The 27698-nt window shown below is 47.4% G+C and overlaps 1 protein-coding gene across 7 annotated transcripts in view; it reads left to right on the top strand.

Annotated features, from left to right (window-relative positions):
• The window catches only part of MYLK (myosin light chain kinase), a 280078-nt gene that overhangs the window by 71555 nt on the left and 180825 nt on the right, over positions 1-27698 (top strand). For 6 of the 7 annotated variants that reach the window (XM_042232316.2, XM_060418652.1, XM_042232315.2 and 3 more), the window contains one exon: positions 18303-18470. In XM_042232316.2, the coding sequence (XP_042088250.1) occupies positions 18306-18470 (165 nt within the window). In that variant the 5' untranslated portion in view covers positions 18303-18305. Of the gene's footprint in view, positions 1-12161; positions 12382-18302; positions 18471-27698 lie in introns of those variants that run through there. The other variant, XM_027956489.3, reaches the window with a different exon arrangement.

The raw sequence follows: 27698 nt of genomic DNA, 5'->3' as shown, positions 1-27698 counted from the left end.
GCAGAAGTGATTAGGGTGCCCATACATAAATTTTGGTTCCCTTGGACAGACCCGGGGCAAGCTTTAGTAGCACCTGTCTTTACTTTCAGTAGAGTCCTGCTGCTGCTACTGCTGCTGCTAAGTCGCTTCAGTCGTGTCCGACTCTGTGCGACCCCAGAGACGGCAGCCCACCAGGCTCCCCCGTCCCTGGGATTCTCCAGGCAAGAACACTGGAGTGGGTTGCCACTTCCTTCTCCAATGCATGAAAGTGAAAGTGAAGTCGCTCAGTCGTGTCTGACTCTGTGCCACCCCACAGATGGCAGCCCACCAGGTTCCGCTGTCCCCAGGATTCTCCAGGCAAGAACCCTGGAGTGGGTTGCCATTTCCTTCTCCAATGCATGAGAGTGAAAAGTGAAAGTGAAGTCGCTCGGTCGTGTCCGACTCTTAGCGACCCCATGGACTGCAGCCCACCAGGCTCCTCCATCCATGGGGTTTTCCAGGCAAGAGTACTGGAGTGGGGTGCCATTGCCTTCTCCCAGTAGAGTCCTGGTTGGGGTAATATGTCATGTGGTCATCCTAGTTATTGAAAAGGAAGGAGGAAGATGTTCTAAGTTGATGGTAATCGCTCTGTTGGGTGCCTCTAGTGCCTAAGTTTTCCTGATGCTGAGGCAGGCCCAAGCCTTATGGAGAAGTGATTAATTTGAATATAGCTCTGCTTCCTGATTAGTTATAGGATAGCCAAAGGTAGTTATTCCCAAGCTGCCCTAGCATGTGGCTAGAATTCAAATTTCACTCTGACCTAGGAACTCCTCTTCTACTTCCACCCTCCCACACCTATCCCACAAATTGAATACATGACCATTAAATTTTCCAGTGAGCAGAAGAGTGTCTATAGTTAAGAGTAGGTCATTTGCCTGCTGAGCCAGCCTCCTAATTGTAAATCTGGAAACAGTTCTCCCTAGAGAAGTTCTTGACTTTTAATAGACGAGCCTATGGATGGCTAGTGCAGAATATGTTCACATGGTAGAAAATGATAGCTTGAAGTAAGTAGAGACTTGGCCTGGGTGGGCCCTGTTTCTTTCCTGGTGTCCTCCCCCTGTTCCATTGGCTTTGTCAAGGCTACCTTATTGGCACCTCCTTCCTGAGCAGAGCACTGAGTTGACCATTTCTGATTCAGTCTGGGAGCCTAAGCTCAGGTTCAACTTGTAAGAAGAGTGGGTTTGTGGGGGAGGCCTCTCCCCTGTGCCCACAGGATGATTGGTCTGACCCCAAGCAACCAGAGATGCCCACCTGGGCATTGCAGCACTTGGGAAGCGGACACAGGGGACATCCTGCAGGCAGCATCTCCTTGGAGCCTCAGCTCAGAGGGGCTTCCAGTCATCAGGGAAACCAGACATGCAGCTTACTCTGTGTATGAACAGGCGGACCAATGCTTCTGGGATTACAGAAATGAAGAGATGGCCAGATCTTTTGTAGATGTTTCATCCTGTTGTTTGGTTGTGGGTTGGAGGTGGCAAAGTGGGAATAATCTCTTTGGCTTTCCCTGGGCTTAAGACACTATCTTCTGTCACTCTGGATACTGTTTTATTTCTCTAGCTAAGAGATGTGGGAAGGGGTACGGGGAAGCATTGTCTCAGCTAAGGTTCCTTGCCAGGAACCTGCCAAGATCAATTGAGAGAGTGTAAGTACACGCGTGTGCCAAATCACAGCTTTCCAGAAGCTCACTTGGGCCTAGAAACCAAGAATGACAAAGCCATCAAAGAGACGGAATGCAGCCCGGGCTAACAGGTGTGAGAGGGAGCAGGATTCTTCAATATCATGTCCTGAATTTCCTGCATCAGACACTGGACTCTTGGAAAACCCAGGGGACTGCATTCTGTTAAGAAAAATCCTGAAATGGGTAATCTAAAAAACCAGAGCGAGAGTAAAACTGATACTTACTTCAAGCATGAATGATACATTATTTCATTTGAATACTTAGAAGTACATTATTAATTTAATGGTATATTTGGTATGGACAAGCACATTTAGTAGTCCCTTTTTGTCCGAATCCACCACACCTGGAGAGGGCTAGCTGGTTAGCTGTGATGCCCACTGGATGGAAGCTTACGTAAATTACTCAGGAGAAAATGTTCTAACAACTAGGATGGGCATTTCGAAGCTTTGCAGTGATGGTAAACAACATACTTCTCGTTCGAGTCCTGTTCCTATCTTATTACTGCGGGGGAGAGAGAACACTTAACACCCAATAAACACTAAGCCCACATTCCCCTCTAAGCTGAATAGCGAATGCTGATTTGTGTTGGTTGAGCGTCCTGGGCAGGGTTCAGAACTGTGGGGCTCAGGAGTGGAAAAACACGAAGGATTTAATGGCCGGTGAACAGCCCAGGGCCCCACTAGCCCCTTTATTCCCAGTCCCACTTTCCTGGCCCCTGTGGTTACAGTGTTCGCCTGTGTTGACCTGGCCTCTCCAGGAGGATTCCAAGTCCCCTGTCTTCAAGATATGTACTCCCGGTCTAGGCGTGAGCCCAGCTGACCCTTGGAGTGGCCCTTTATCCTCTGCTGGGCCCCTGTTCCCGAGTCGGGACTGGGAGGGGGTGGGGCTCTTTCCTCGCCACCTGGGCCAGATGAGCTGACCCCTGTGAGCACAGTCCTCCGTCCAGAGGCTCACTCACGCATGGCTGTGCTCCTGCTGATGCACCGCACTCTCGGAGCCCATCCGTTTTCTCCCTGCCCTTTCCTCTCGGTTTCCAGGGGTCACCGTTTTTCTCAACAGCGCCCCTCCAGAGCGGGTTTGGAGGCGGGAGAGGAGACGACACATGTTAGCCTTGTCAGTATTTTCAGTGAATGATGCCTGAGGAGGAAGTGAGGTAGGCATGATTGGTGGAAAAATTCATCAAGGGAGAAAATGCGTCACCGTCTATTGTCATCCACGGTTGCAGTGTGGTAAGAACCGGATGTTCTCAGCAACATCCCTAGCCCCTGCTGAGACAGGGAAGCAGAGGGTGTCTGCTTTGGGAGGGAGGCAGGCTGTGGCACAGAAGGGCCTCAAGCTGCAGCCCAGCATGAGGGTCACCGCAGAAGAGCCGAGGCCCTATGTGGGTGCCAGGCCAGCCCTGCCACAGACAGCACACCTGGCACTTGAGTGGGTTCTCCTGCCTTCTCAAGGGGTGTGAAAGGGGAGGCGAGAGGGGATGGTCTGCCAGCCCCTGGCGAGTGTCCTGGGTCCCAGAGCCTGTCTAGAGGAGGCGGGAGGGGCTCCCCAGTCAGCAGCTCCGTGGGGTGTGGGATAGGCTGGGACTATCAGGTAGGGGCTGTGTGAACTTGAAGTCGCTCAGCTTTAAAGAGCCACAGTTGGAGGAGACAGTCCAGAACCTGCAGAGCCACATGCTCAAGGGAGCAGCGCCAGTGGCCAGTGTGGGTGTGAGCAGAGAAGCGGGGCTGGGCTGGGGAGGAAGCTGGCAGGCGGCCGGAGGTGAGCCACCTTCACCTATTAATTCTCTCGAGGGCTCTTCCCCAGCAGCCTGCGGGGTCCTGATGTCCAGGACCCTCCTCAGGGACAAAGTGAGGAGTGCTGACCCTCCGAAGGTGCCCCCCGAGTCTCAGCTTTCTCTAGCTCCTGCTTCTCACTCCCTGATGCTCTGATTCCTTCCTCGGAAGGCATGAATCCTCGTGGGGTCTGGGATGGAGCTGGGTAAACACACAGTGATGGGTGTGCAGACATACTGTGTGTTCTGGCCTCTCAGCCGGGGCCCCTTCTTCTCTGCAGGGAGCGCAGTGTTGATAAACCTGGCTTGATTGGCTCTGTATGGATACCACTGGTAATGTAAATATTCTAAGCAGTCGCAGAGGAGTCACGTCTTTTCAGCATGTTTTCACTAGCTGTGGAGTAGGCTTTTGAGACAAACATCAGGGGCCTAAGGAGTCGGGATCTGGAAGAAGGTTCTTATAGATGGAATGAACCGCAGGAATGAATAAACTTCTGGCATTTCCTTGCTGAGGGGGGTGTGCGTGCTTGTGGCTGTGGCTTCTGGCTACTGTGTATACATTATGCGTCCTGGCATACAGGGCTTAGCTAATGACTAGCAGCCTGGTTGATCAATTCAGAACCAGAAGTGACTGGTAATTGTCAAGTTCCCTGAGCATGCCTCATCCAGCCCCCTGGCGAGAGGTTAAGGGTAGCTTGTCTGAGCTGCTGTCTGCAGACTAAAGGGAGTGAAGCCCCCGAGGTGCTCAGGCTCACAAAGGCTGACAGGATGTGTTTATCAGGTTATAACTGGTACATCCAGGAGTGATATTAGAGGTCTTCTAACCCCAGAAAGGTTAGGATATGCCCCCTGGGCCCACAGTCAGCAGATCCTGCCCCTGAAATTCAGTGGCTCTGGTCTTAAGTTAGATGCTTCTGTGTGAGCCTCCAGTTTTCTTATTGATAGTCTGAGGGTAAGCTAAGGCCCCCTTGTGTTCTGATGCTGTGTGTAATCTAGCACAAGACACCAGCACCCTGGACTCTGACCCACTCCCAGCTCCTCCCCATGGCATCGCTAACAGAGTGAGATTGTCACCTGGCTCTGAACCCTGGAGTCAGAGGCCTGGGTTTAAATTCAGCTGATAAGAAGTAGCTGTCATTGGTAGCTTTGCGATTTTGGATAGATTGCTCAACTTCTGAGTCTCCTTTTCATCTTTAAAGTGATATTCATACCTCTTATAGAGTTGCTTTGAAAATGAAAGTTAACTTAGGCAAAACTCTCAGTACAGTGCCTAGCTCCTAGTAAGCATTCAGTAAATGGATTATTTCGATTGTAGACATTGTGGGTTCGTGAGCACTTCATTTGGCTGAATCTGAGGTTTCCTTACTGTGATACTGGGGTTGGGTGGAACCAGTGCTTCTCTGACCCTGCTGTCCTCAAAGGAAGTGGAAAGAGAAATAGTATTCTAAGGGTAGGGGCTGGGAATGTAGCCTGAAGCAGCTTGCAGAAAGCAATCCCATTTCTTTGAAGTCTTAGGATGACTTGTAAAATCAACTTATAGTTGTCATTCAGTACACCGATGTGAATGCATTGGTTCTCATATAAAAATGCTTCTGCCAAATCTTTGAGTATAATTTATGCACAAGGATAAGTTGCTCCACTCTGAGAAGGGGGTGTGAGAGTATGATTTTTAAGGTCCTTTCCAGCACTAACATTCCAGGTTCCCAGGGTGAGAGAGTCTCCTCCACAAAGGACCTGAAATTGGTACCCAAGAATCCTGAAGGGACCTTGGGGAGGTAGGCTCCCCTGTGCCCCTCGTGAGACTGCACGGTGCCAGGGGGGTGCCACTGGTGGAGGAGGGAAGATGACGCAGCCCTTCAGAGTAAAGACTGAAGAAGCCTGAAGGAGGAGCAGGGCTGTGTCTGAGCCTGACTTTCCGTCCTTGGGCTGATAAGTGGCTGAGTTGGGTTGGCAGCTCTCCACCACCCCAGGTAAACTCCAGGAAACAATAAACCATTGTTTCTCATCCAGAGCTGGGGGCCGTCCTGGAGACAGGACCTCCTGTCACAGGAGGGCAGGTGAGGGCAAGGGGTGAACTCCATGTGGAAGCACGGGGCTTATCACACTGCCAAGGTATCCTCTGGGCAGTTCTGATGCAACAGCCAAGGCCAACATCTGGGGCTATGCCTAGCCAGTGGGAGGAGAACTGAGGGGAGTCTGGAGAAGAGCTGCATGCTCTGGGGGAGAACACAGAGATGTCTGGCCTGTGAATGGGAAGAGAGAGCATCTCTGTGCACGGGGCGAGTTGTACCTACTGATGGTGGCGTGGGTCCTGCATAAATTAGCTGAAGATTACCCAGTAAGCATTGTCTTTCTCCCTCAGGCATGAGGGGTTGAAAAGAAGCCATCCTTTTGTTTGGGATAAATAATAAGGGGCTTTCCCTGGGTAAGGGCCTGATTATATTAGTCAAATTTGTACCTGTCAGATATCATTCCAGTTAAATCTAAAGGAATATCAACACAGGTGCAGTACTGAAAATTTCCCTTTGGGCATGGTGTTTATTATGATAAGATCGAATATATCTTGCTAAATTCTCCCGGAAGATATTATTGAATTGAGCCAGGATTTGGAGTGAGGAGGACTGGACTCTAGTTCTGACTTATTAGCTATGTGACTTTAGGCAAGTCACTTGGTCTTTGAGCCTCAGATTTTCCATCAATAAAATGGGACCATCGTGTATCTCAGTATACTGTGAAAGTCAAATGAGATCTTGATTGGGAAAGCATCTCTTAAGTTGTCAGTATGTGGAAGTGCATTGTAGATAGAAAGTCTTTAGGCAGCATTATCTAAGAGCGTTACTACTTCCTAGGCCCCTCTGCAGTCTGCTGTCAGTCAGCTTAATGACTATATCCTTCAGAACCGCTCTTGACCCACCCGTTTGCCAGGTCAGCTTCCTTGCCCTGAGACATGCTCCGCCGTCTCCCCTGCCCAGCTCAGCTCTCCACCACAGGACTCACTTGTTTAGATGGCCGTGGTTCATTCTCTCTGCCTTGCAAACTTCAGAGATCTCTGGCCTCCTGTCTTTGAGGATACATAGGTCTATTTTGTATCCTGGGCCTGTTTCCTCATCTGTAAAGTAAGAGGATTGGCCTAGATGATCCCCTACCAACCCTCACCTTTTGTGATCCACCTTTTGCATTCCACTGTGATAAAAGGAAGCAGGAATTGAAATACATCTCGTCTAGCCAATGACAAGTAACTGATAAAAAGACCTCAGTGTAAGAGCGTGAATTAGTAAATTACTCTCTGTGATAGTTAAGGTGATGTTTGCAGCAATATTTCAAAGAGCTTGAATGTTTAAGTGAGAAGTGATACCTCTCATTGGTCCTCAGAGGTGACTGTTACCAGAAAGCTACCATTGGCTGAGTGCTCACTGTGTGCCAGGCATGGTTAGAAACTGCATTACAGTTACACTGTGTTGGGTATTTTAAGTATCTACTTTGTGTTAGATACTTGACCTTCCCTCTAATCTCCACAGAGCCCCACGAAACAGATATACAGATGGGAAAACTGAAGTTTAGAGAGATTAAGTAAATCACCCATGGCGATCCAACCATTAAGTGGCAGAAGCAGGTCCAGGTGCAGCATGTCTGGCTACACAGCCTGTGATGAGATGGCTCATTCAAGTCCACTGGCTGGCATCACCAACCAGCTCACTCTTAGATTGTCACTTTCTTGTTCCTAGTGTCCCAGGACTAGCGATTACCCCAGCAGTGTTCTTGATACAGTTCAGGGCTTGACCTTAGAGTAGGAACTGATCATTGGAAAACCCCACCTGGATATAGCACCCTCCCTTCTCTGGTATGTTGGAGACACCCAGTCTTGGGTCCTTCCTCCTTCCCTTTCTCTATGCACCTGCCCCCTGACTCAGTGCTAACCAAGAGTGGGAGGGAAACTAGAAATCCATAACACTGTTGGCTGGGTGGACCAGTGGTTACAGCCAGAGGAGGCAGGTTTTGTCTGTGGGAGTAATTAGAAAACAAGTAGAAAACAATTAGAAAGCAATTGCAAATTTGAATATCAAATCCAGAGCCTACAGAAGTTGGTGAAGCAAGTCAGCTTGTCTCATTTTCTTGCGCTGTGTCAGGGTTTGCAAAAGAAGAATCCCCATGCCGCTCAGTAAGGAAAGCTTGGGAGAACTGGGGATGTGCTCAAGCTAGTGGGGTGCTGCCAACTGCTCAGGCCTCAGGAGGTTCTGTAGGAGCTGCAGACACTTGTGGCCAGAGACAGTTTTCAGACTCAGCCCTGGTTCTTATCAGCGACCACATCTCTGCAGCCCCTCCTGTCGACAGTGCTTCCCACTCCCCCTCTCCTTGGAAGACACTGTTTCATTAATTTTTCTGCTAATATATGCTGCTCTGGTAAGAGAAGGCAGCTTAAGTACTTATTCTACTCCTGACACCTAGTAAGTGCTCATCAAATAGATTCCTTTTTTTCCCCTGGGATTTCCCTTTAGTTCTTTCATCCCCAATGACTCTTTGGACAGACATTATAGAATCAGAAGCTGGACCTGGGAAGGGCCAGAGGCTGAAAAGCTAAGTGCATACATATTCATTCCTAATACAGGTCAAGTCTTCAGAATCTTCATGGCCTGTGCCCATGTCCCACAGGTGTGCCCTGAGGACCAGGTGAAGGTGAAAGTCACTCAGTCGTTGTCTGACTGTTGCCGTCCTGTGGACTATACAGTACATGGAATTCTCCAGGCCAGAAAACTGGAGTGGGTTACTGTTCCCTTCTCCAGGGGATCTTCCCATCCCAGGGATCAAAACCCAGGTCTCCTGCATTGCAGGTGGACTCTTTACCAGCTGAGCCATCAGGGAAGCTCCTGCCTAATTCAGCTGCCAGCCTGTGAAGCCCTGTGTGGCAGGCCTGAAACAGAAGCCTCTCCTTTCTCCTCTCCTGGTGTCCTGAAACATCTTTTTCTGCTCTGGGCTTGGCTCCCCCTGCTGGAACCTTTCCTACCTGCCCAGGTATCCTAGAAGAGCCTGCAACAGTCCTAGAGACGCAGGTGCCACTAGGACAGGAAGGTTCAGAGAGGCCCTTCAGGTCAGAGCGAGAGAGAAGAACCAGAGACACAGCTGATTAGGGAGCATCCACAGTGAGCACCAGAACCTCTGATTCTCCTGAGCTATTTAACTGTCAGATGCTGCCTGCCGATTTCTCCTGAGCTGGCCTCCTCCTTGGCCAACGCTGCTTCTATCCTCTGAGTTCTGTCATAAATCTTAAAACAACAACAACACTGCCATTAACAATAGCCGCCTCTGTGGACTGAACACTTATCGTGTGCCAGAGACTGGGCCAGGCTGTTCCTACATGCATGGCTGACCCTCATCCTGCAGCTATGAGACCAGTAGCAGTAGCTCCGTTTTACAGATGAGTAATCGAAGACTCGGAGGTTGTCCCTTTCCTCTGGCCACACAGTTCCACAGTGGAGAATGCATGTCTGACTACATAGCGGTCTGCTGCCCGCTAAGGGGCATCCTGTGGGTGGGAGCCACGAGCACTGCGCCTCCTCCCCAGGTTGATTTCCTGCGTTCCTGTGGACTCAGGTAAGGCTGCCTGAGTCCTCACAGTGCTCATCTCACAGGCACACACCTGGGGCTTAGCAGGATGGAGCGGGGAGGCTAGGTCTTTGAGAAGGGGATGGTTGAATAAACTCTCCTGTGACCCCAAACTGACTTCTGCAGGGATGATACTGGTAATGAGCTGAGTGAACTTTAGGATGTTGCTTGACTGTGATAGGAATGCACATATTGCTAATTTAATTATAGTCAGGGGCTCTGGCTCAGGCTTTGATTTCTTTTTGCATGTGACTTTTACTGCAGAAAGCTTCTCTCAGCTGGTCTCATTAAATCTCAAATTAAGCAAGAATCCCAACAGGAAGAGAGCAGCTCCAGGAGACCAGGCCTCACTCGTTCACACTGTACATTCGGTTGGCTGTTTATTTGGTTTGATCCCCTTTTAAGGAAATTAAAAAATAACATTCTGCCAAAGGCGTGGGCACTCAGGGTAGAGCTGCTGAGTGGATGCCCTCCTCGCACCCTGGTCTGCTCCTTTGCTCGTGTGGCTGGGCTGGTGGGAGCAGCTCCTCTGCCTGCAGAAGCCAGCCCTCCTTTATTGTGTCTTTCAAGAGGAAAGGCCCAGGACATTCTTGGGGAGGGAGGGGCTGTCGGTGGGTTCAGAGAAGAACTCAACTGTGGTGGGGTTGGGGGAGGAGTGGGCTGGCTTTGCCTGATTTCCCTTAGGAACCCAGGAACCCATCAGAGTCTTTCAAGGATGCCAGCAGGAAGCCCAGAGAGTGTACCCAGGGCCCGGTGTAATCGTGCTCACTTCTCACCCAGCAAGCCTGAGAAGCTGAGCGGAGAGAGGATGTACGACTTCCATGCCAGGACTGAAGCCAGGACTGGCACCCGTGTGTCTGGAACCAAATGCCAGTAGGCCCCAGGGAATAGACATTTTTTTTATTGTTGTGGCCTGCTCACCCACTCCTTTCCCTACATCCTTTCTCTCACATTCACATGTTTGCTCCACAACAAAATCAAGTAGTGCCTCAGTTTGGAAGTGATGGTTTTTAAGTGCTTTTTTTTTTAGCCCAACTTTCAATTTATTCATGTATTTCACAAGCACTTATTGAGAGCTTACTGTGGGCTCATCTGTCTTCTAGCCATTAAGGATACAACAGTGAATGAAACTCACAGAACCCATGACCCATTGCAGGAGCTTGTGTTCCAGTGGGAGAGACAGATGTTCATCAAATAACACATGACTACATAGGGGCCAACTGTGATGTGTGTGATAGATACACCTTCCACGATTTTGTCCAAATTACCATCCTTGGTTCTGTCCAGTTCAAAATAACTCTCCAGCCCCGTTGCCTTCCAAGAGGCCTCTGTCTCGAAGACCTAGATTTCGATTCACCTCTGTTCCTCAGTGGTGAATAGCAAGTTGTTTTTTTAATTCAATTTCTTCCTTTATTATCCATAAAATACTTGCATAACTGGCATGTGCAGGTCTAAGGTCTTCCCGAGTCTGGGGTGCATATTCAGTCTTGACCAAGAATTCAGTTAACTTGAAGGTGTTACCTTCATCTGTGTGTCTTCAAATCTCTCTGGTCCACATGTGTTTAGCCTTTCTCCTTGGAAAAAGCAGATGGAATAAAATTACATATTGATTCGTTCTTTCCCATCTGCCCCTCAAAGCCACACACCAATACTCCTATAAAACCTCTTTTCCCTTTTCACTTGTGTGCTTTCCAGAGGACAGAAGAGGAGATGGTGATGGAGGGGTTGGTACAGGGGAGAGGCTACAGCGACAGTTCTCAAAGTGGGCCCTGCAGACTTTGGGGGACCATGAGGTTCTTTCATGGACCCAGGAGGCCCAAATGTTTTTTGTAATAAAACGTCATTTGCTTTTTTCACTCTCCTTATGTCTCAAGTGACGTTTTCCAGTGGTTGCAAATAGTGTGATGTTATAACTAGCTGGATACAGAAGCAGACATGAAAATCTGTCTTCTATTAAAGAAATAGAAATTAAATACAAATGAAAGGAATTTGCAAAAATGAACAACTCTTCTTACTAAACTTTTTCTTGGTTTTATTTTAGAATTTTATATTTTTCTTTAAAAATTATTATCTATGTTAATATAATGAGATCATTATTAGTGTTTTTGAATGAATTAGTCTTTCTTTAGTTTTACTTAGTAATACAGTTACTATTGATAGCAGCAATTCACACAAATAAGCTCTTTGGGATCTTCAATAATTTTAGGAGCATGAAGGGCCCTGAGACCAAAACGTTTGAGAACTGCTGAGCTAGAGGCTAAGGTGTCAGCTAGGTGTTAGGAGAAGACCAGTTACTCAGGAATCAGACATGAGCCAGCAGAACAGCTTGTGTGCATGCTTAGCTGTTTCAGTCATGTCCGACTCTATGTGATCCCAATGACTGCAGCACACCAGGTTCCTCTAATTCCAAACCCTCATTTCTGATTTGGACATCTGCAGTCTGTCCCAAGGTGTGAGTTGTATAGGATGAGAGATTCCTTTGGAACTATAGAAATACATTCTCTCCTCCAGAGGAAAGGGACTGGTCTGGACATTACCTTGCTACCATGCTTAGAAGTATGCACCAGGGACCAGTTCTGAAGCTCTCCAGGGGTCAGGACCAGCACTGCTAGATCTTCTCAACATGAACACAATCTGTGGAGTGTGGTTCAAATCTCAGCCCAGATTCCTTAAGATGGTTGCAACACAGGAGTCCCCTGTCCATCTGATCTCTGGGCTTGCTCCCACTCCAGGGATCATAAACCAGGCTTCTTCAATTCAAGGAGGAGGGAGCTGGGTCTCAGGAGGCAAGGGTCCCACCAGCCTTGGGTAGTTATCCTAGACCAGATGTGTCTAGAGCTGGGTTGTGTTCCAGGCCAGATGTGGAGTTGGGGGTGGGCCCAGCCCTGCCAAGGATTCAGCTCTTGGCTTGACAGCGTCCTCCGTTTGCTCCACGCTCGGATTGGAACGTGCAGCTCTGAACGAGTCAAAACCTGTGAGCTTCCACTCTTGGTTTCCCTGAGACTCCACTCAGAGCCTCTGCAGCTGGCAGCCAGGGGTTTCAAAGGTCACCCCAGCTGGGCGGATTGAAACAACAGATCTCTCTGACCAAGTGAAATTGGCTGCCCGGTGCAAGGCAAGTTGCAACATCTGCGAGCAGTCAGCCAAACGCCCCTTAACTTTTCAGCCTGGCCCTGGGCTCTGCGGCAGCCCTGGCTCTCCCTCACTGTCCTCCTTCTCGGACAGACCTTGGACAGGCATCTCAGCGGTACAGTGGTGCAGTGGCCGCCCACGCGTCCTGACTTGTGGGAAAGCTGCCCAGGGAGAGGCCACGGTAAGGCGCGTCCATTCTCTGGCGTGTGGCCCTGTCCCACTGCCTGCTCCTGTGGGTCATGGCAAGTCAGCGGGCTCAGCCCACAGCCGAGGAGCTCGTTCCAGGATTAAGAGTGATTAGGGCATTTGTTGGGATTTGAGGGCTCTGAAGAGAGAGGATTAAGGTGGAGAGAGGGAGCTGTCATTGCTGGGGGCATTTGCACCTGGGTGGTTTGCTGTGTCTGCTGTGTGCCCGTGGCTCCGTGGCTTCATAGCCGACTGCCAGGCTTCCAGTACAGAGCCCGCTGGGAGCCCTTCCCTGTGGGGAAGGTATGGTATTTCCAGATGCCTTGCTGCCAGATCAGGTGCTTAAGGACAATGATCATTTGAAATGTGTGCACTTTGGGTGGGGAAGGGGCAGCTGGTTTCTCTGAACTTCTGCTGTATAACATGATTCTTGATTGGAAACTTTTCTCTGAGTCTTTTTGCCCTCTTTTGGACATCGTTCCATAGTTGAAAGTGTTCAGCTTTCTGGGTTCAGGAGAGAATTTGAACTGCTTTTGATCAAATTCAAATTAATTTAGTGCGGCTTTGAATGATGAGCAAACTCTGCTACTTAGGAAAACCCTATTTGGAAGTGAGCTTTGGCCCACACCTTGTGAGCGTGTGGCGGGGCAGCTCTCAGACCACCTCTCTTCTGATCCCCCCTTCTTTTTTTCCCTCTTCTTACTTCTATTCCTTTGATCTGCATTTAACTTGTGTTGAATGGAACCCCCTAGCTAGGGGTATTCCATTCTAGCCACTGAGCACTGCTCTGCCGGTAGAGAAATTATTGCAGAAACCACCCAGCCCCGCTGGTGCTCTTGATTGGAATGTGGTCCCTGGGCTGGATGAGGCATTAGAAGGGAACAAGGATGTTTTGTATTATTATTGTTACTATTATTATTATTCTGATCGAGCATTCCAAATACGTCAGTAATCATTCACTGGCAGTGTGGACAGGATCTGTTTATGTGGCTGATGGCAGTGGGTGGAGCGATAGGCTGAGCAGAGCTGCTTGGTATACCTGACCAGCTTGGGAGTGGGCTCTGGTTAATACCAGCCTGCTCACCCACCCTCACTCCTCACAGTGCACTTGCTGCACTGTTCTAACCTGTCTAACTGCCTGTTCTAACCTGAAGCCAGACTTTCCCACCTGGCCAGGGAGGGATGACTTACTTCTGTCTTCTGTGTTTGAGGCTGAGCATATTCCTTTTGCTGATAGCATCCAAGACCTTCAAGAGACCTCAGAAGGTCAGAATCAAGAGGATTAATAGAGAGGATTCTAAGCCTGATGTCACTACTCCTAGTTTCCAGCTCCCCTGAAAGCTGAGAGGAAGAGTCGTGTGTCTTCCAAAGCCAGAACTGAGAGCAGGAGTGTTACACTCCCCCTCCCCCTTCCTTTGTGCAGTTCCCAAGCCTCTGCCTATTGCTTCTCCCATTACTGGGGAAAGCAGGAAATGCCTCCTCTGAGTCTGGGGCCCTCCAGGAAGCCCACAGGGTATTGGCTGCGATCAGAATTCAGTTTGGTTTCCACTTCTTAGCTCTGTGACCTTGGATTACATGGAGTTGACTTTCTGAGCCCTGGTGTCCTCGTTTGTGAAAGGAGAATAATCAGAATGGCCTTGTAGGACCAGGGATTGAGCGAGATTAGGGCCCAGCACGATGTCGGGTGCCTGAACCCTGCCTCTTCAGGCTGGGACAGGTAGAACAGTGTGTGTGGGCTGCCAGTCCCTCCTGCCCACCTCCTCATGGTCTGCCAGCTGCTTCCCACTGCTGTTATACAATAACCACATGCAGACACCCTTGCTCTGGGGACAATCAGGCTGACCTGGGCTTGCCGTCCTTGGTGGAAAGGATCTGTCCTACAGGGTGGGGGACTTGCTTTCCCTTTGGGAGCTGGATGATGATGTTGACAGCTAGCATTTACTAAGTGCCTCTTATGCTGCCCTGAGTGTTTCATATACACTCTCATTCAAATCCTCCCCTCAACCTTGTGAAGTTATTATCATTCCCATTTTACAGAAAGGGAAACTGAGGCCAGGAGAGTTGAGGCTCCTTGCCCAGGCCGCAGCTGAAAGATATCAGTGCCCTGGACTCGTGGCTGGGCGTAACCCTTGTGACACCCGCACTTACTCGACCTGATCACTGGTGCTGGCAGCACAGCATGTCTGCCCCTCCCGTCAGAGGCAGTGGAGGAGGGCAGGTGAAGTGGCCCCTCCAGGGCATGGTCCCGGCAGGCCCTGCAGGAGGTAAGAACCCCATTCCTCCTCTACCCTGTTACCCCGCTTATCACACACACGTCATTGTGTACTGCTGTGTCCCTTGTTACACAGCAGATGTTTAATAAATATATTTTAAATGAGTGAATGACTATATCCTGATGCTTGCCATTAAAATTATATCATGATTACTTGGAAATGGTTCTGCAAACACATACACAAACACAATGATATAAATATGGCAAAACAGTCATTGTTGAATCCAGCAATAGGTATTCAAGGTACTCACTTTTTACCATTCTATTTTCCCATTTGAAATTTTCCATTATGAAACTTATTTTTGGCTTAAAATTTCTATGTCAATCAATTCCTATTATTATTTTCCTTGTAAATATATACTCATATAAATGCCTGATATAGTTAACCAGTTCTCACTGTTGGATATGTAACTGTTTTTTTCTTTCTATTTCTGTTTAACTAGATTATTTTTCTATGTATTTCCCTATAAATAATGTGGTAAACATTTTTTTATGTAAATTTGGAACTATATCTCTGATTTGTTCTCAGAAAACACATTTCTGAATGTAGGATTATTGGGGAAAGAAATGGACTGTTTTTTTCAGAATCTTTTTTCCAAATTGCTTTCTAGAAAGATTACATCTATTTATACTCCTCCAAAGGATATGAGTGGTATCCATGGTCCCACTGGAATTTGTTATCTTTCTTTTTAAATGTCAATTTGGTTAGTTTTAAAAACAGTGACCTCTTCTTGACTTGCACTCTTGGATTCTGATTGAGGCTAGACAGCATCCATTTGTGTTGTGGTCATTCATCTTCTGTGAACTGTCCAAGTGATAGCTTGCTCGTTATGTCAGCTGTATTCTTGTATATGAAGTGTCCTCATCCTTCATTCTTTTTTTTGTTTGTTTGTTTTTAAATCCTGGGGCACTTTGTCACTTGTTTATCTGACTGTGTTGGGTCTTAGTGGCAGCACATGGGATCTTGGTTGCATCATTCAGGGTCTTCTGTGTGGCGCCACAGACTCTCTAGCTGCGGCGAGCGGGCTCAGTGGTTGCGGCACAGGAACTCCAGAGCACACTAGCTTCGGGAGCTGTGACACACGGGCTCGGAAGTTGTGGTGCACTGGCTCAGTTGCTCTGCAGTATGTGGGATCTTAGTTCCCCAATCAGGGGTGGAACCCATCTCCCCTGCATTGCAAGGCAGATTCTTAACCCCTGGGCTACCAGGGACGTCCTAGTCCATTATTCTCCTTGAAAGCATTGTGTCCCAGATCATCATTCCCCTTTTAATGCTGTCGATGGTATGCTGTGACACCCAGAAACTCTCGGGTCTATGCGTGTGTGGTGAGAGGTCGCCACTTTCTCCCTTATTACCTCAACCTCAAACACCCTTCCCAGCAGCCAACTCTGACTGCTTACAGGAGGCAAGAGGGCCCAGCGCTTAAGAATAAGTGCCGCACACCTGGGATCAAATGCCAATTCTGCCCCCTGCTAAATGCCGTGGGTACATGCTAAGTTGCTTCTGCTGCTGCTGCTAAGTCACTTCAGTCGTGTCCGACTCTGCGCGACCCCATAGACGGCAGCCCACCAGGTTCCACCGTCCCTGGGATTCTCCAGGCGAGAACACTGGAGTGGGTTGCCATTGCCTTCTCCAATACGTGAAAGTGAAGTTGCTCAGTTGTGTCCGACTCTTCGTGACCCCATGGACTGTAGGCTACCAGGCTCCTCCATCCATGGGATTTTCCAGGCGAGAGTACTAGAGTGGGGTGCCATTAAGTTGCTTCAGTCGTGTTGAACTCTTTGTGACCCCATGGACTATATAGCCCTGTAGGCTTCTCTGTCCATGGGATTCTCCAGGCAAGCACACTGGAGTGGGTTGCCATTTCCTACTCCAGGGGATCTTCTCAACCCAGAGATTGAAACCGCGTCTCCTGCACTGGCAGGCAGGTTCTTTACCACTAGTGCTGCCTGGCCCTAAGCAAATTTCTTAATCTCACTGAGCCTCCATTTCTAATCTATAAAATGGGGATAATGAGATGATCTGTTTCCTAGTGTTATAAGGAGAAATGAACTATTGTTTATAAGGTGCCTAGAATAGTTCCTGGTATATACTAAATGCTACATAAATTTGGTTTTTCTTGTTACTTACTCCAGTGAACCTGTGAGTCATCATTTTGAAAGGATTTTGTTTGCAAAGCTGATACGTCATCAGTGAAAGAGAAAGCTAGGTTTATCAAGCAAGGGATGTACCCTGTTACAAACAAACCTAGGTCTTTGTTATTTTAACTTGTACTTCAAAATACATCTCTCTTTTATTTTTGTTAGATGTTATTAAATTTAAAACTAATTATATGCCCAGACACTGCTGTTCATCTCTGTCAGCTTATCCCATTTGGCATGGGACTTAAGCTTGTGACTAAAGATCCTAAGAAAGTGAACAGAAAAATAAAAACTAGAAATACTCTTTAGTTTAGCAGGTATTTGTTAAATTGCAGTCCTCTGAGGTCAGGTACTGTGGATTCCATGCTGAGTAAGAATGGACACACGGTCCCCAGCGTGGGTCCCGAGAGTGGAACCATCCCAGCCCGGTGAGGCGCCCACCTGGTTTAGAATCTGGAACAAGGATACTTGCGACACACTCCAGGGGGTGGCACGGGTGTCCAGCAACCTTGGCTGGGCTCTGACGACCTGGTTCCTCTCCACTGCTGCCTGTTTTCCCAGCCTGCTGCTCCAGCCTTTCCTGTGGACTTCGACAGCTTTCCCACTCCCCATCTTTCCAACGTATCGCTTCTCCTTTTATGAGAGCCAGAGTCCATTTCTGAAGTTTGCAACCAAAACCTGGTTCACACCTGTTAATGATCCCATTTCTAGAACTAACCCAAAGGAAGTCCCTTTGTTCCAACTGACCTGCCAGCCCCACAGACAGCGAGGCCCTGGGCCCAGTCTTCTTGTCGGTGATGCCATCATTGTGCTTTGACTCTTTGGGCAAGTGACTTACCTCCTCTGGGCTTCGCTTATAAGTGGAGGAGTGAGCCCGATAGCCTTAAAATGCCCCCTTCTCTGATGTCTTGTGGCCTTGAGGCTTTTTTACAGTCTGGTCCGCAGAAATGGGATGTCCTCCCCAGCCTTGCTTCCTTCCCTGCTTTCAGCCCCACACTCTCACCTCACCTCACCCAGATTCCTTGCCGTATTAATCTCAAACTCTCTCCTTCCTGGGAGTATGGATCCCATTTTTCTTTAGCCTAAGAGCCCTCACAGTTCAGGCAAAAGAAGCTTTTACTTCCTACCAAGAGTGCCTAACTCAGATACTGATTCTGAAGGTTGAATACTATTAGGCACTGATTTTAGATACCCACTGTAAGAGCACTGAGAACCATCTGGTTTTTTCGTTCCTGCCCCAGCTGCCCCTCTCCTGAAAGTTCTCCATGGGATTTGGGGGAGCCCAGGACATGGCTCTGGGATCTGCTGCTGGGGTGGGCTGGGCCTCATTCCTACAGCTTCACGAGTTGAGGATAGAGCCTCTGGTTCCCAGAGAGGAGCTCCAGGTGGACCCTGACCTAGTGAGTCTCCCTGTAAAACCCAACCAGCACCCTGGGTACCTGGCCGCCTATAGGGAGGACGAGCTGTACTTTGTCTGACTGGATCTTCCTTCCTGTTTGCAGACCATGGGGGATGTGAAGCTGGCCGCCCAGACACACGTTTCCAAAACCTCCCTCACTGTGGATCACTCAAGAGTCAGCTCCATGCCCCTGACTGAGGCCCCTGCTTTCACTTTGCCCCCTCGGAACCTCTGCATCAAGGAAGGAGCCACTGCCAAGTTTGAAGGGAGGGTAAGCAGTGAGGCTGAGTGGGCGGCTCTGGCGGGGAGCGGGGTGGTGGGGGTGGTTGGGTGGGTAGGAGGGTGGGGAAGTGGCCGTGGGCTGGGCAGTTGCTTCTGTTCCAGCCTTCTCAGCAGGCTGACCTGGCAGAAAGCCTGCTTTCCTTTGGACCCTCATATAAAATGCATACAAGTCCATCGGCCCTATGACAGTTTACAGTTGACTTTGGGTTGTGTTGGAGAGTTGGGGGTTGGGGAGGGACACTGAGATGTTTTGCTATTTGTGCGAGACATGCTCTGGTTCCTGCACCTGATTATAGGAGAAGGGCACGGTGATGGCAGGAAGTGTACAACTTGGGTTTAAATGTGTGTGTTGTTTGCTCAGTTGTGTCCCAATCTTTGCGACCCCATGGACTGTAGCCAGCCAGGCTCCTCTGTCCATGGAATTTTCCAGCCAAGAATACTGGAGTGGGTTTCTATTCCTTTTTCCAGGGGCTCTTCCCCACCCAAGATCGAACCTGGGTCTCCTGCATTGCAGTGAATTCTTTAATATCTGAACCATCAGTTTAATGATGTGCCCTCAAATCTGGACAGTGGAGAATGAACTCCCATTTTTCTCTTGCTTCCTACCTGGAAGGAGTGTTTGGTTAACAACCTCTTGTGTATCCACCTGGTACATCCAAAGCAATGGGGTAGGAGACAATACTCCTCATTTCAGTTCTGTCACCTTTTGCTAATAAGTATTGGTCTCTTGCCCTTACTGGGCATCCATTTCTTCCTCTGCAAGCAGACAATGATATTTCCTTGTCCACCTTGTAGTAGAAAGGAGAAGATGGGAAGACTATCAGTAAGAACATTGAGGATATGCCCAGCTGGACAGACCATTAGTAAGCTGATGGCTCAAGCCACCAGGAAGTCAGATCATCAGCTTGACGTGGAGATGCACATGGAAGTCAGGAGGTTTGCAAGTAATATTTGTCCTAGATTAAACACAGGCAGTCTTCCCAAGAAATGCTTTAGAAGCTGGAAGGCTTTGATCTGAGCAAAAGACAGGTGAGGTAATGAACTCACAGGTTGCACTTTGAGTCTACAAGTTAAGTCTGTGGATGGAAGGGGTCAATAGCATCACTCTTCCCGGATGTTGCTGAGCCTTGCCTTTGTTTAAGTGGCAGGTTTGGCTGTGTGGTCATCTGCAGAGTATTCAGAGGCTATGTTATGTTCTCTATAGAGGCCTGTCTAGTTAACTGTTTGCTGGTAGATCTGACGTTCCTTGTCATATTGTATCTTTTACTTAAAGAGGGGAATGTTGGTGATGCTGCTGAGGGGTCTGCTGTTCTCTCTGGGCTCTCTCAGGATGAGTGCTCTTTTCTGCTGCTCTGACTGTGGTCCCCCATTCTCCCATGCCCATAACTGGCAGGAAAGAAGCAACAGGAAGAGTCTTTGGGGATTTAGAAACATGAGTAAAGTTTTAAAATATGATACAACACGATGAACACTGAAAATGAGCATGCTAAAGGAAAGAAGCCAGACACAGAAGACCACATATTGAATGATTCCATGTATCTGAAATGTCCAGAACAGACAAATATATGGCAACAGAAAGTAGCTGAGTAGTTGCTGATGGCTAGGGAGGAGGAGTGGGGAGTGACTGCTGAAGGGTGCAGAGTTTCTTTGGGGGATGATGAAAACGTTCTGAAATTAGGTATTGGTGGTGGTTGCACATGGTTGCATATGGTGGCACATGGTTGCATATGGTGGCACATGTTTGGATGGCATTATCAACTCAATGGACTTGAGTCTGAGCAAATTCTGGGAGATAGTGGGCTTCCCTTGTGGCTCAGCTGGTAAAAAAAATCCATCTGTAATGAGGGAGACCTGTGTTCAGTCCCTGGATTGGGAAGATCCCCTGGAGAAGGGAAAGGCTACACACTCCAGTATTCTGGCCTGGAGAATACAGTCCATGGGGTCACAAAGAGCTGGACACTGAGCAACTGAACAACAAGGTTGCACGGCTTTTTGAGTATGTTATAGAACACTGGATGTACACTTAAAAAATTAAAGGCGAACTTTTGAAAAAAATGGCTTAGCAAAATTGATCCATACCCACCTTCCTGCGCCATTGCTTGTCAGAGATGGACTCCTCTCTCAAATTAATGCAAACTGTGGAGAGTAAGAGATGACTTAGCGTCTGTAGACGGAGAGGTGTTGTTTCGCTCACTGACTGTGGAGGTCATGAAGGAGCTGAGCCTTTGGGCTGTTTGAGTTGGAACCTTTGTAGAATGAACACTGACCCAGGAGTCCACACACTGGAGTTCTCTGTTGCTCAGTTATCCTCAGGTTGGCAGGTCAGACCTTCTCTGGACTTTGGTTACCTTATCTGAGAAGAAAGATAGAAGAAGAGAATAAGAAACAGCTAGTTAGTTGTTTCTGTATTTTCAGGCCTGCAGGGATATGAAAAGAAAACAAATTGAGGAAGAAAATGGTAAGAGCAGTTCATAAAGTCAAAAAGTATAGTAATAACAGTATTTTTTTTTAATGAGGTAACATTCAAATATGTAAATTTGACTATCTTAAACAATTCAATGGCATTTCATACATTCATGATGCTGATTGCAGTATTCTTGAAGCAGAGCATTCTCTAGGTGAACATTTTATTTTGCTTGTATTGAGGAAATAGTTGACTTTGTATGTTACATGTGGGCTGTAGGTCAAAGTGAATGTGTTTCTTAGAAGTCAGCCTGGGGAGCTCCGTTACCACTCATCAACTCCCTGGAATTAACCCAGAACAACACCATGACAGCGGCTAGTGCATAGTGAACACAGAAGGAAGAAGATTCCAGAGAGATGTTCGGTGGAGTGTCTGGGCTCCATCTGAGAACTTCGAGAGAAAACCACAGAGGGAAGGTCTTTCTTAGAAAGTGCTTTATAAACTAGCGTGTTGTGAGTGTGTATTATCACTGTAGCAAAGGACACAAAGGAATGCCTTGCATCAAGGTGGAGCCATGTCAGATGACTCCAGAATGAGGAAGTGGTTGTTTGGATGCCAAAATGCAGTTGCACAGTGGATGCACCTGATCTGGCAGCCTCAGAGAAGGGAAGGGCAGAGGCTGAGTGACGCGAGTGGGAATTTTCTGTTTTAAAAGACCGAGCGCCAAATGGGGTCACCTCCTCATACCCTTTAGGCTTTTTCCACTTTGTGGCCCACAGCCAGCCCCCTTTGCCCTTTCTTTTTCTGTTCTAGAAGCCATTGCACCATTTGCCTTTGCAGCGAAGTGTGGCTTAGTGACACATTTGGCTGAAGTCTGCTTGCATATTTTTGGGAAAACTCTCGCTTTTCTGATTAAAACAAATCACTGGTTCTCTCATATTCCACCTCACCCTTGCTTCCTATCTTAACTGCTGATTTGATGCCTGGAGCTCAGGCAGTCATATTGAAACTATGAGGGAACAAATCAGAATACAAAGGGTTGGTCAGTGTGGGCATGGGCAATGTGCATGGGTGTGGAGGGCACAGCAGTGGAGGGAGCACAAAGACCAGCAGCTAAGACCCAAAAGTCCGAAGGCTTAGAGAGTTTCCCAGATAGGATCTTTGACTGTGGTCATTCACACAGGAAATTTTACAGAAAGTGTTCCTAACTGATAAACACCTAATGAGATGCATGTGGAGATACTGTCTCTTTAAATAATGGGAATAAATAGGGGAGAAGACACAGCACAGAGAAGAACTAAAAAACCCTTTCAGACCCTTACCAAATCTACCAACAGTGAGGGGAGTATTGAGTTGAATGTGCCCTGCAGACAAAGCATCCCAGAGGGATTTGCTCCTCCCTGGCTGTGGCCATCTGGCTTGAACCAACAGGGTCTAAGGCCTCTTAAGGGGAAGTCAACCATATGGTGTTAAGTGATGATTTAATGTCATTATAGAAAACTATTTAATCAGGGTCTACTGCTTAGGCCAAGGCTACCTACCCCCTCCTCTTTCTTTTTTGGCTCTGCCAGCTTAAAAAGATTGTATTTTCCCAGAATTCATTCAACTTTGGATCCATAGCTCATCAGTACCACATTTAGACAACCTGAACCCACATTGTAGAAACCTGTTTCGTCATCTGAACACACCGTCACATAAGAGCAGGGTATCTTGTCTGCCCAAGGGATGTACCCAGTGGAACCACTCCAACACTCACGTTCTGAGCACCCAGAACTCTGAAATTCTCTGCTGAAGGGCCCTGAGCCTACTTCTAACGTCATCATGGGCCTCTTTCCATGAAAAGACTTTGCTGGGACTGAGTGGGATGATGGTCAAGGAGAGCGGTTTGCTTAGGGGACTAAAAAGGTAGATGACACTCAGATGTGGGGGTCTGCTGTCCACCCATGGGCATAGGAGGGCCCGATAGTGCAGATGCAAGTAAGGTGTGGGGTGCCGCTGCCTGCGGAGTGTTCCTGGGCCCAGGGTCCGGGGGGCCTCCGTGGACAGGTAGCCAGGCACCCGCACATGCCAGACTCTCACTGAAATGCCTCCTCCTGCTCTGCTGCCCACGAGGGCAGCCCAAGTGCCAGCAGACTGCCTCCCCCACACAGAGCCAAGTGCGAAAGGACTGAGATGGTAGGAGAAAATGCTGGAGTTACTGGAGATTTCTCCCCTTTCTCCCTGGAATTCATTCTTATCAGACAAAGCAAACATGCTGATAGGCCCTGGCCGTGCTGTGAATCAAATGAGCTGATATTTGAGTGCCTCTTGAAGTATAGCCCAAATGAGGCTTCAGGCCAGACTGAGGGGCTCAGTGTTCACTGAAGGGGCTTCACAATGAAGGGCTGGCCTGGCTTCATCATGGAGGGTGGGGGCAGGGACCAGAGCAGACTTGATCCATGAAAACGTGAATAACTCCTCAGTTTCCACTTTAACCAACGGTGGTATCCTTCCCCCATTAACTTCTTCCCAGTTCACTTCTAACTCAGAAGCGCTCAACTACTTAGAGAAATTTGAAGGAAGCATCTAGTGTGCTTTCTGTCCTGAAAAATCTTTTTTGGGGGAAGGGGGGCGGGGCTCAGCTTGCAGAATTTTAGTTCCCCAACCAGCAATTAGACCCAGGCCAAGGCAGTAAAAGCACCCAGTCCCAACCACTGGGCTGTCAGGGAATTCCCTGTGCTCAGAAGTATTAGTAAGTTTTAACCGCAGGCTCTTAAGAAAAACGTGCATATAAAACAGTAGGATATGACAGTATAATTAAATGTGTAAAATAGTACAATTAAATAGTTTGTACTATAGGAATTTAGAGGCGATTAAGATGAGGTTTGCAGTGGTTTGGAAACTGATTTCTTGCTTCCTGACTTCGGTCCTCCCACTTCGTCCTTACAGCCTTACAGGTCTGACTGTCACCTCCCTGCTTAACGTCCTCAAGCCTGCGATGAGGTTCCTCAGCTCTGCCCACAGGCCCTTCCGGTTAACTCCTGGCTCTCCAGCCCTGAGCCCTTTCCTCCTTCCTCCCTCTAGCATCGCTTGCCCGGCCCTGCTCACCCACACAGATGCAACATGGGTACTTTGTTCTGCTATCACCTTTGTAAGAAAGGGTAAACAAGGAAGGCATTTTATCTTCCCTATTGATTAGGAATGGGGGCAGAGTGCACCGGAAGGGAGTCAGCATTTCTCATTGCCTTATTGGTGTCAGGCATGTGAGCTTAGTCCTTTTGTCCTCATGGCAAAGTAGCTTTGTCCCCATTGAAAAATTGGTTTTAATTCATACAATTTTTAAATGGTATACTATGCTTATGGTTATTTCAAGATATTGGCTATTTTGCCACGTTGTATAGTACATCCTGGTAGCCTGTCTCACACCCAGTAGCTGTACCACTCACTCTCCACCCCTAGAGTGCCCTCCCCACCCTCCCGATTGGTAACCACTACCAGTTTGTTCTCTTATATCTGTGAGTCTGCTGCTTTTTTCGTATCCGCTAATTTGTTGTATTTTTTTAGACTCTACATATAAGCAATATCATGCAGCATTTGTCTTTATCTGACTTATTTCACTTAGCATAATGCTCTCATATCCCCATTTTTATAGAAGAAGAACCCCGGGGCTCAGAGTAATTACAGACGTTGCCAAGGTTATGTCCGTAAGTGAAAGAGGCAGTACTTTTAGGTCCAGATCTTGTATTCGTCTCACTGCATGATGTCATCCCTTTCACATGTGGCATCTGGTTCCTTGAACTCAGTGGCTGTTTCTTATTCATCTTTGTGCCCCGGGAGTAGCGCAGTGGCTGCCACATGACGGGTGCTCAATAAATGTTTGATTTCCTTGAGAAGGTGACAGGGTCTGACTCCAGGCCTCTTGCCAGTCAAGTTCATAGGCATTTGGTCCCATGTTTCTTAGCGGCTGTTGTCCCCACCCATCCCCCATCCTGTTCCCTGCAGTGTTCCTGTCCACATCCATGCATCCCTGCTCCCTTCTTTACCTCAGGTCGTGCCTTTATCAAGAATACCCTTCCTTCTCCCACACCATCTTATCCAGCATCAAGGTCCATTTAAACCCTACCTCCTTCAGGCTACTTTCCTCAAGTATATTTTCTCTTTAAAGCATTTTATTAGAGGACAGAAGAACCAGGGTAATAGGATGTAGAAAATTCCCAATAATCACATAAAATCTTTCATGAGTAATAACCACAGGAAAGAGTTGACTACCTTGGCCTTTTTAAAATGTATTATTCATTAATCATTTCTGTGTTTATAATTTTATTATAAAGGAAATAATTTTTTAAATGTTAAACTATTTTTAAAACAAGCATTCCAGCAAAAGTAAAAATGTTCTGTGCCTTGACCTTTACTTCCAGAGGTACACACTATTAACAATTTGGGTATCCTTCCAGAAATATTCCATGTAAATATAAGCATAAATCTGCATATGATTTTGCATATGCAAATGTACCCATGTACATGCACTGATCTGCAACTTGCTCTTTTTGCTTAACATCTCTTGGCATTTCTTTTTAGATGTTAGCACATAGATCTACACCATAGGTAGATCTGAGCTAAATCAGCTTTCTAGCCCTCAATTGCTTCCCCCTCTGAATTCCTATAATACTTCTGTGACTCATTTTTTAAAATTAATGTGCAGCTTTATCAGTTACTGTTTATTGACTTGTGCTTCCTCATTGTGAATGAGTTGTTTGAGGTCTAGAACTGCATTGTCCAGTAGGATAGCCACATGTGACTACTTAAATTTAGGTTCAGTTCAGTTCAGTCGCTCAGTCGTGTCTGACTCTTTGCGACACCATGAATCGCAGCACGCCAGGCCTCCCTGTCCATCACCAACTCCCAGAGTTCACTCAGACTCATGTCCATCGAGTCAGTGATACTATCCAGCCATCTCATCCTCTGTCATCCTCTTCTCCTCCTGCCCACAATCCCTCCCAGCATCAGAGTCTTTTCCAATAAGTCAACTCTTCGCATGAGGTGGCCAAAGTACTGGAGTTTCAGCTTTAGCATCATTCCTTCCAAAGAAATCCCAGGGCTGATCTTCTTCAGAATGGACTGGTTGGATCTCCTTGCAGTCCAAGGGATTCTCAAGAGTCTTCTCCAATACCACAGTTCAAAAGCATCAATTCTTCAGCACTCTGCCTTCTTCACAGTCCAACTCTCATATCGATACATGACTACTGGAAAAACCATAGCCTTGACTAGATGGACCTTAGTCAGCAAAGTAATATCTCTGCTTTTGAATACGCTATCTAGGTTGGTCATAACTTTCCTTCCAAGGAGTAAGCGTCTTTTAATTTCATGGCTGCAGTCACCATCTGCAGTGATTTTGGAGCCCCAAAATCAGTTTTCATTCCAATCCCAAAGAAAGGTAATGCCAAAGAATGCTCAAACTACCACACAATTGCACTCATCTCAGATGCTACTAAAGTAATGCTCCAAATTCTCCGAGCCAGGCTTCAGCAATACGTGAACCGTGAACTTCCTGATGTTCAAGCTGGTTTTAGAAGATACAGAGGAACCAGAGATCAAATTGCCAACATCTGCTGGATCATGGAAAAAGCAAGAGAGTTCCAGAAAACATCTCTTTCTGCTTTATTGACTATGCCAAAGCCTTTGACTGTGTGGATCACAAGAAACTGTGGAAAATTCTGAAAGAGATGGGAATACCAGACCACCTGACCTGCCTCTTGAGAAATCTGTATGCAGGTCAGAAAGCAACAGTTAGAACTGGACATGGGACAACAGACTGGTTCCAAATAGGAAAAGGAGTACGTCAAGGCCGTATATTGCTTATTTAACTTCTATGCAGAGTACATCATGAGAAACACTGGACTGAAGAAACACAAGCTGGGATCAAGATTGCTGGGAGAAATATCAATAACCTCAAATATGCAGATGACACCACCCTTATGACAGAAAGTGAAGAGGAACTAAAAAGCCTCTTGATGAAAGTGAAAGAGGACAGTGAAAAAGTTGGCTTAAAGCTCAACATTCAGAAAACGAAGATCATGGCATCTGGTCCCATCACTTCATGGGAAATAGATGGGGAAACAGTGGAAATTTAGGTTAAGATTAATTAAAATAAAATTAAAAATTCAGATCCTCAGCCTTGCTAGCCACATTTTCAGTGCTCAATATCCACAGGTGAATAATAGCTACCATGTTGGGCAGCACAGATTATTGAACATTTCTATCATCACAGAAAGCTCTATCAGGGAGGGCTGATCATGGCCTCTCTTGCACTTAATTCAGTCCCCATGTAAGCAGAGATCCACAACTAGAAGATATATTGACAATAGCTGTTCCATTCATAGTAGAAAGTAGACATTAAATTCCTGAGAATTTTCTTAGGGCATAAAGTTCATTCAAAGAAAAATATAATCCCTTGATGAATGAATGAATCTTTGTCTTCCACTTTCATTGAAGAATGGTAATCTTGGTGTTCCAACAAGCTGAACATGTTCCCAAAATTTCTGTGGCCAACTGTTCCTAGTGATTCAGGAATCCTCATGAGAAGGAGGCTGGATGTGGGTTGCCTGGTGTCACAGAATTCCTGAAGTATTCAGAGAAAAAGCAGCAGAATGGAAATGGCAGGGCAGGTCATGCTGAAACGATAGTTGTCAGCAGTTGGTGGCTGCTCTGATTGAAAATGTCCGACTGAACAGATTTATTAACTTCTCCTCCCTGCAAGTATGCCGTTGAAATGAGCAGAAAGGGTTAAAAACAGTTAATTGAGAGTTGCACCAAGAACAGGAGAGGGGAATTAGT

The sequence above is a fragment of the Ovis aries genome, chromosome 1 (genome assembly GCF_016772045.2).
Source record: "Ovis aries strain OAR_USU_Benz2616 breed Rambouillet chromosome 1, ARS-UI_Ramb_v3.0, whole genome shotgun sequence".
In the NCBI taxonomy this organism is placed as follows: domain Eukaryota; kingdom Metazoa; phylum Chordata; class Mammalia; order Artiodactyla; family Bovidae; genus Ovis; species Ovis aries.
Note: the sequence above shows the minus strand (reverse complement) of the source record. Positions and strands in the feature narration are given on the sequence as shown.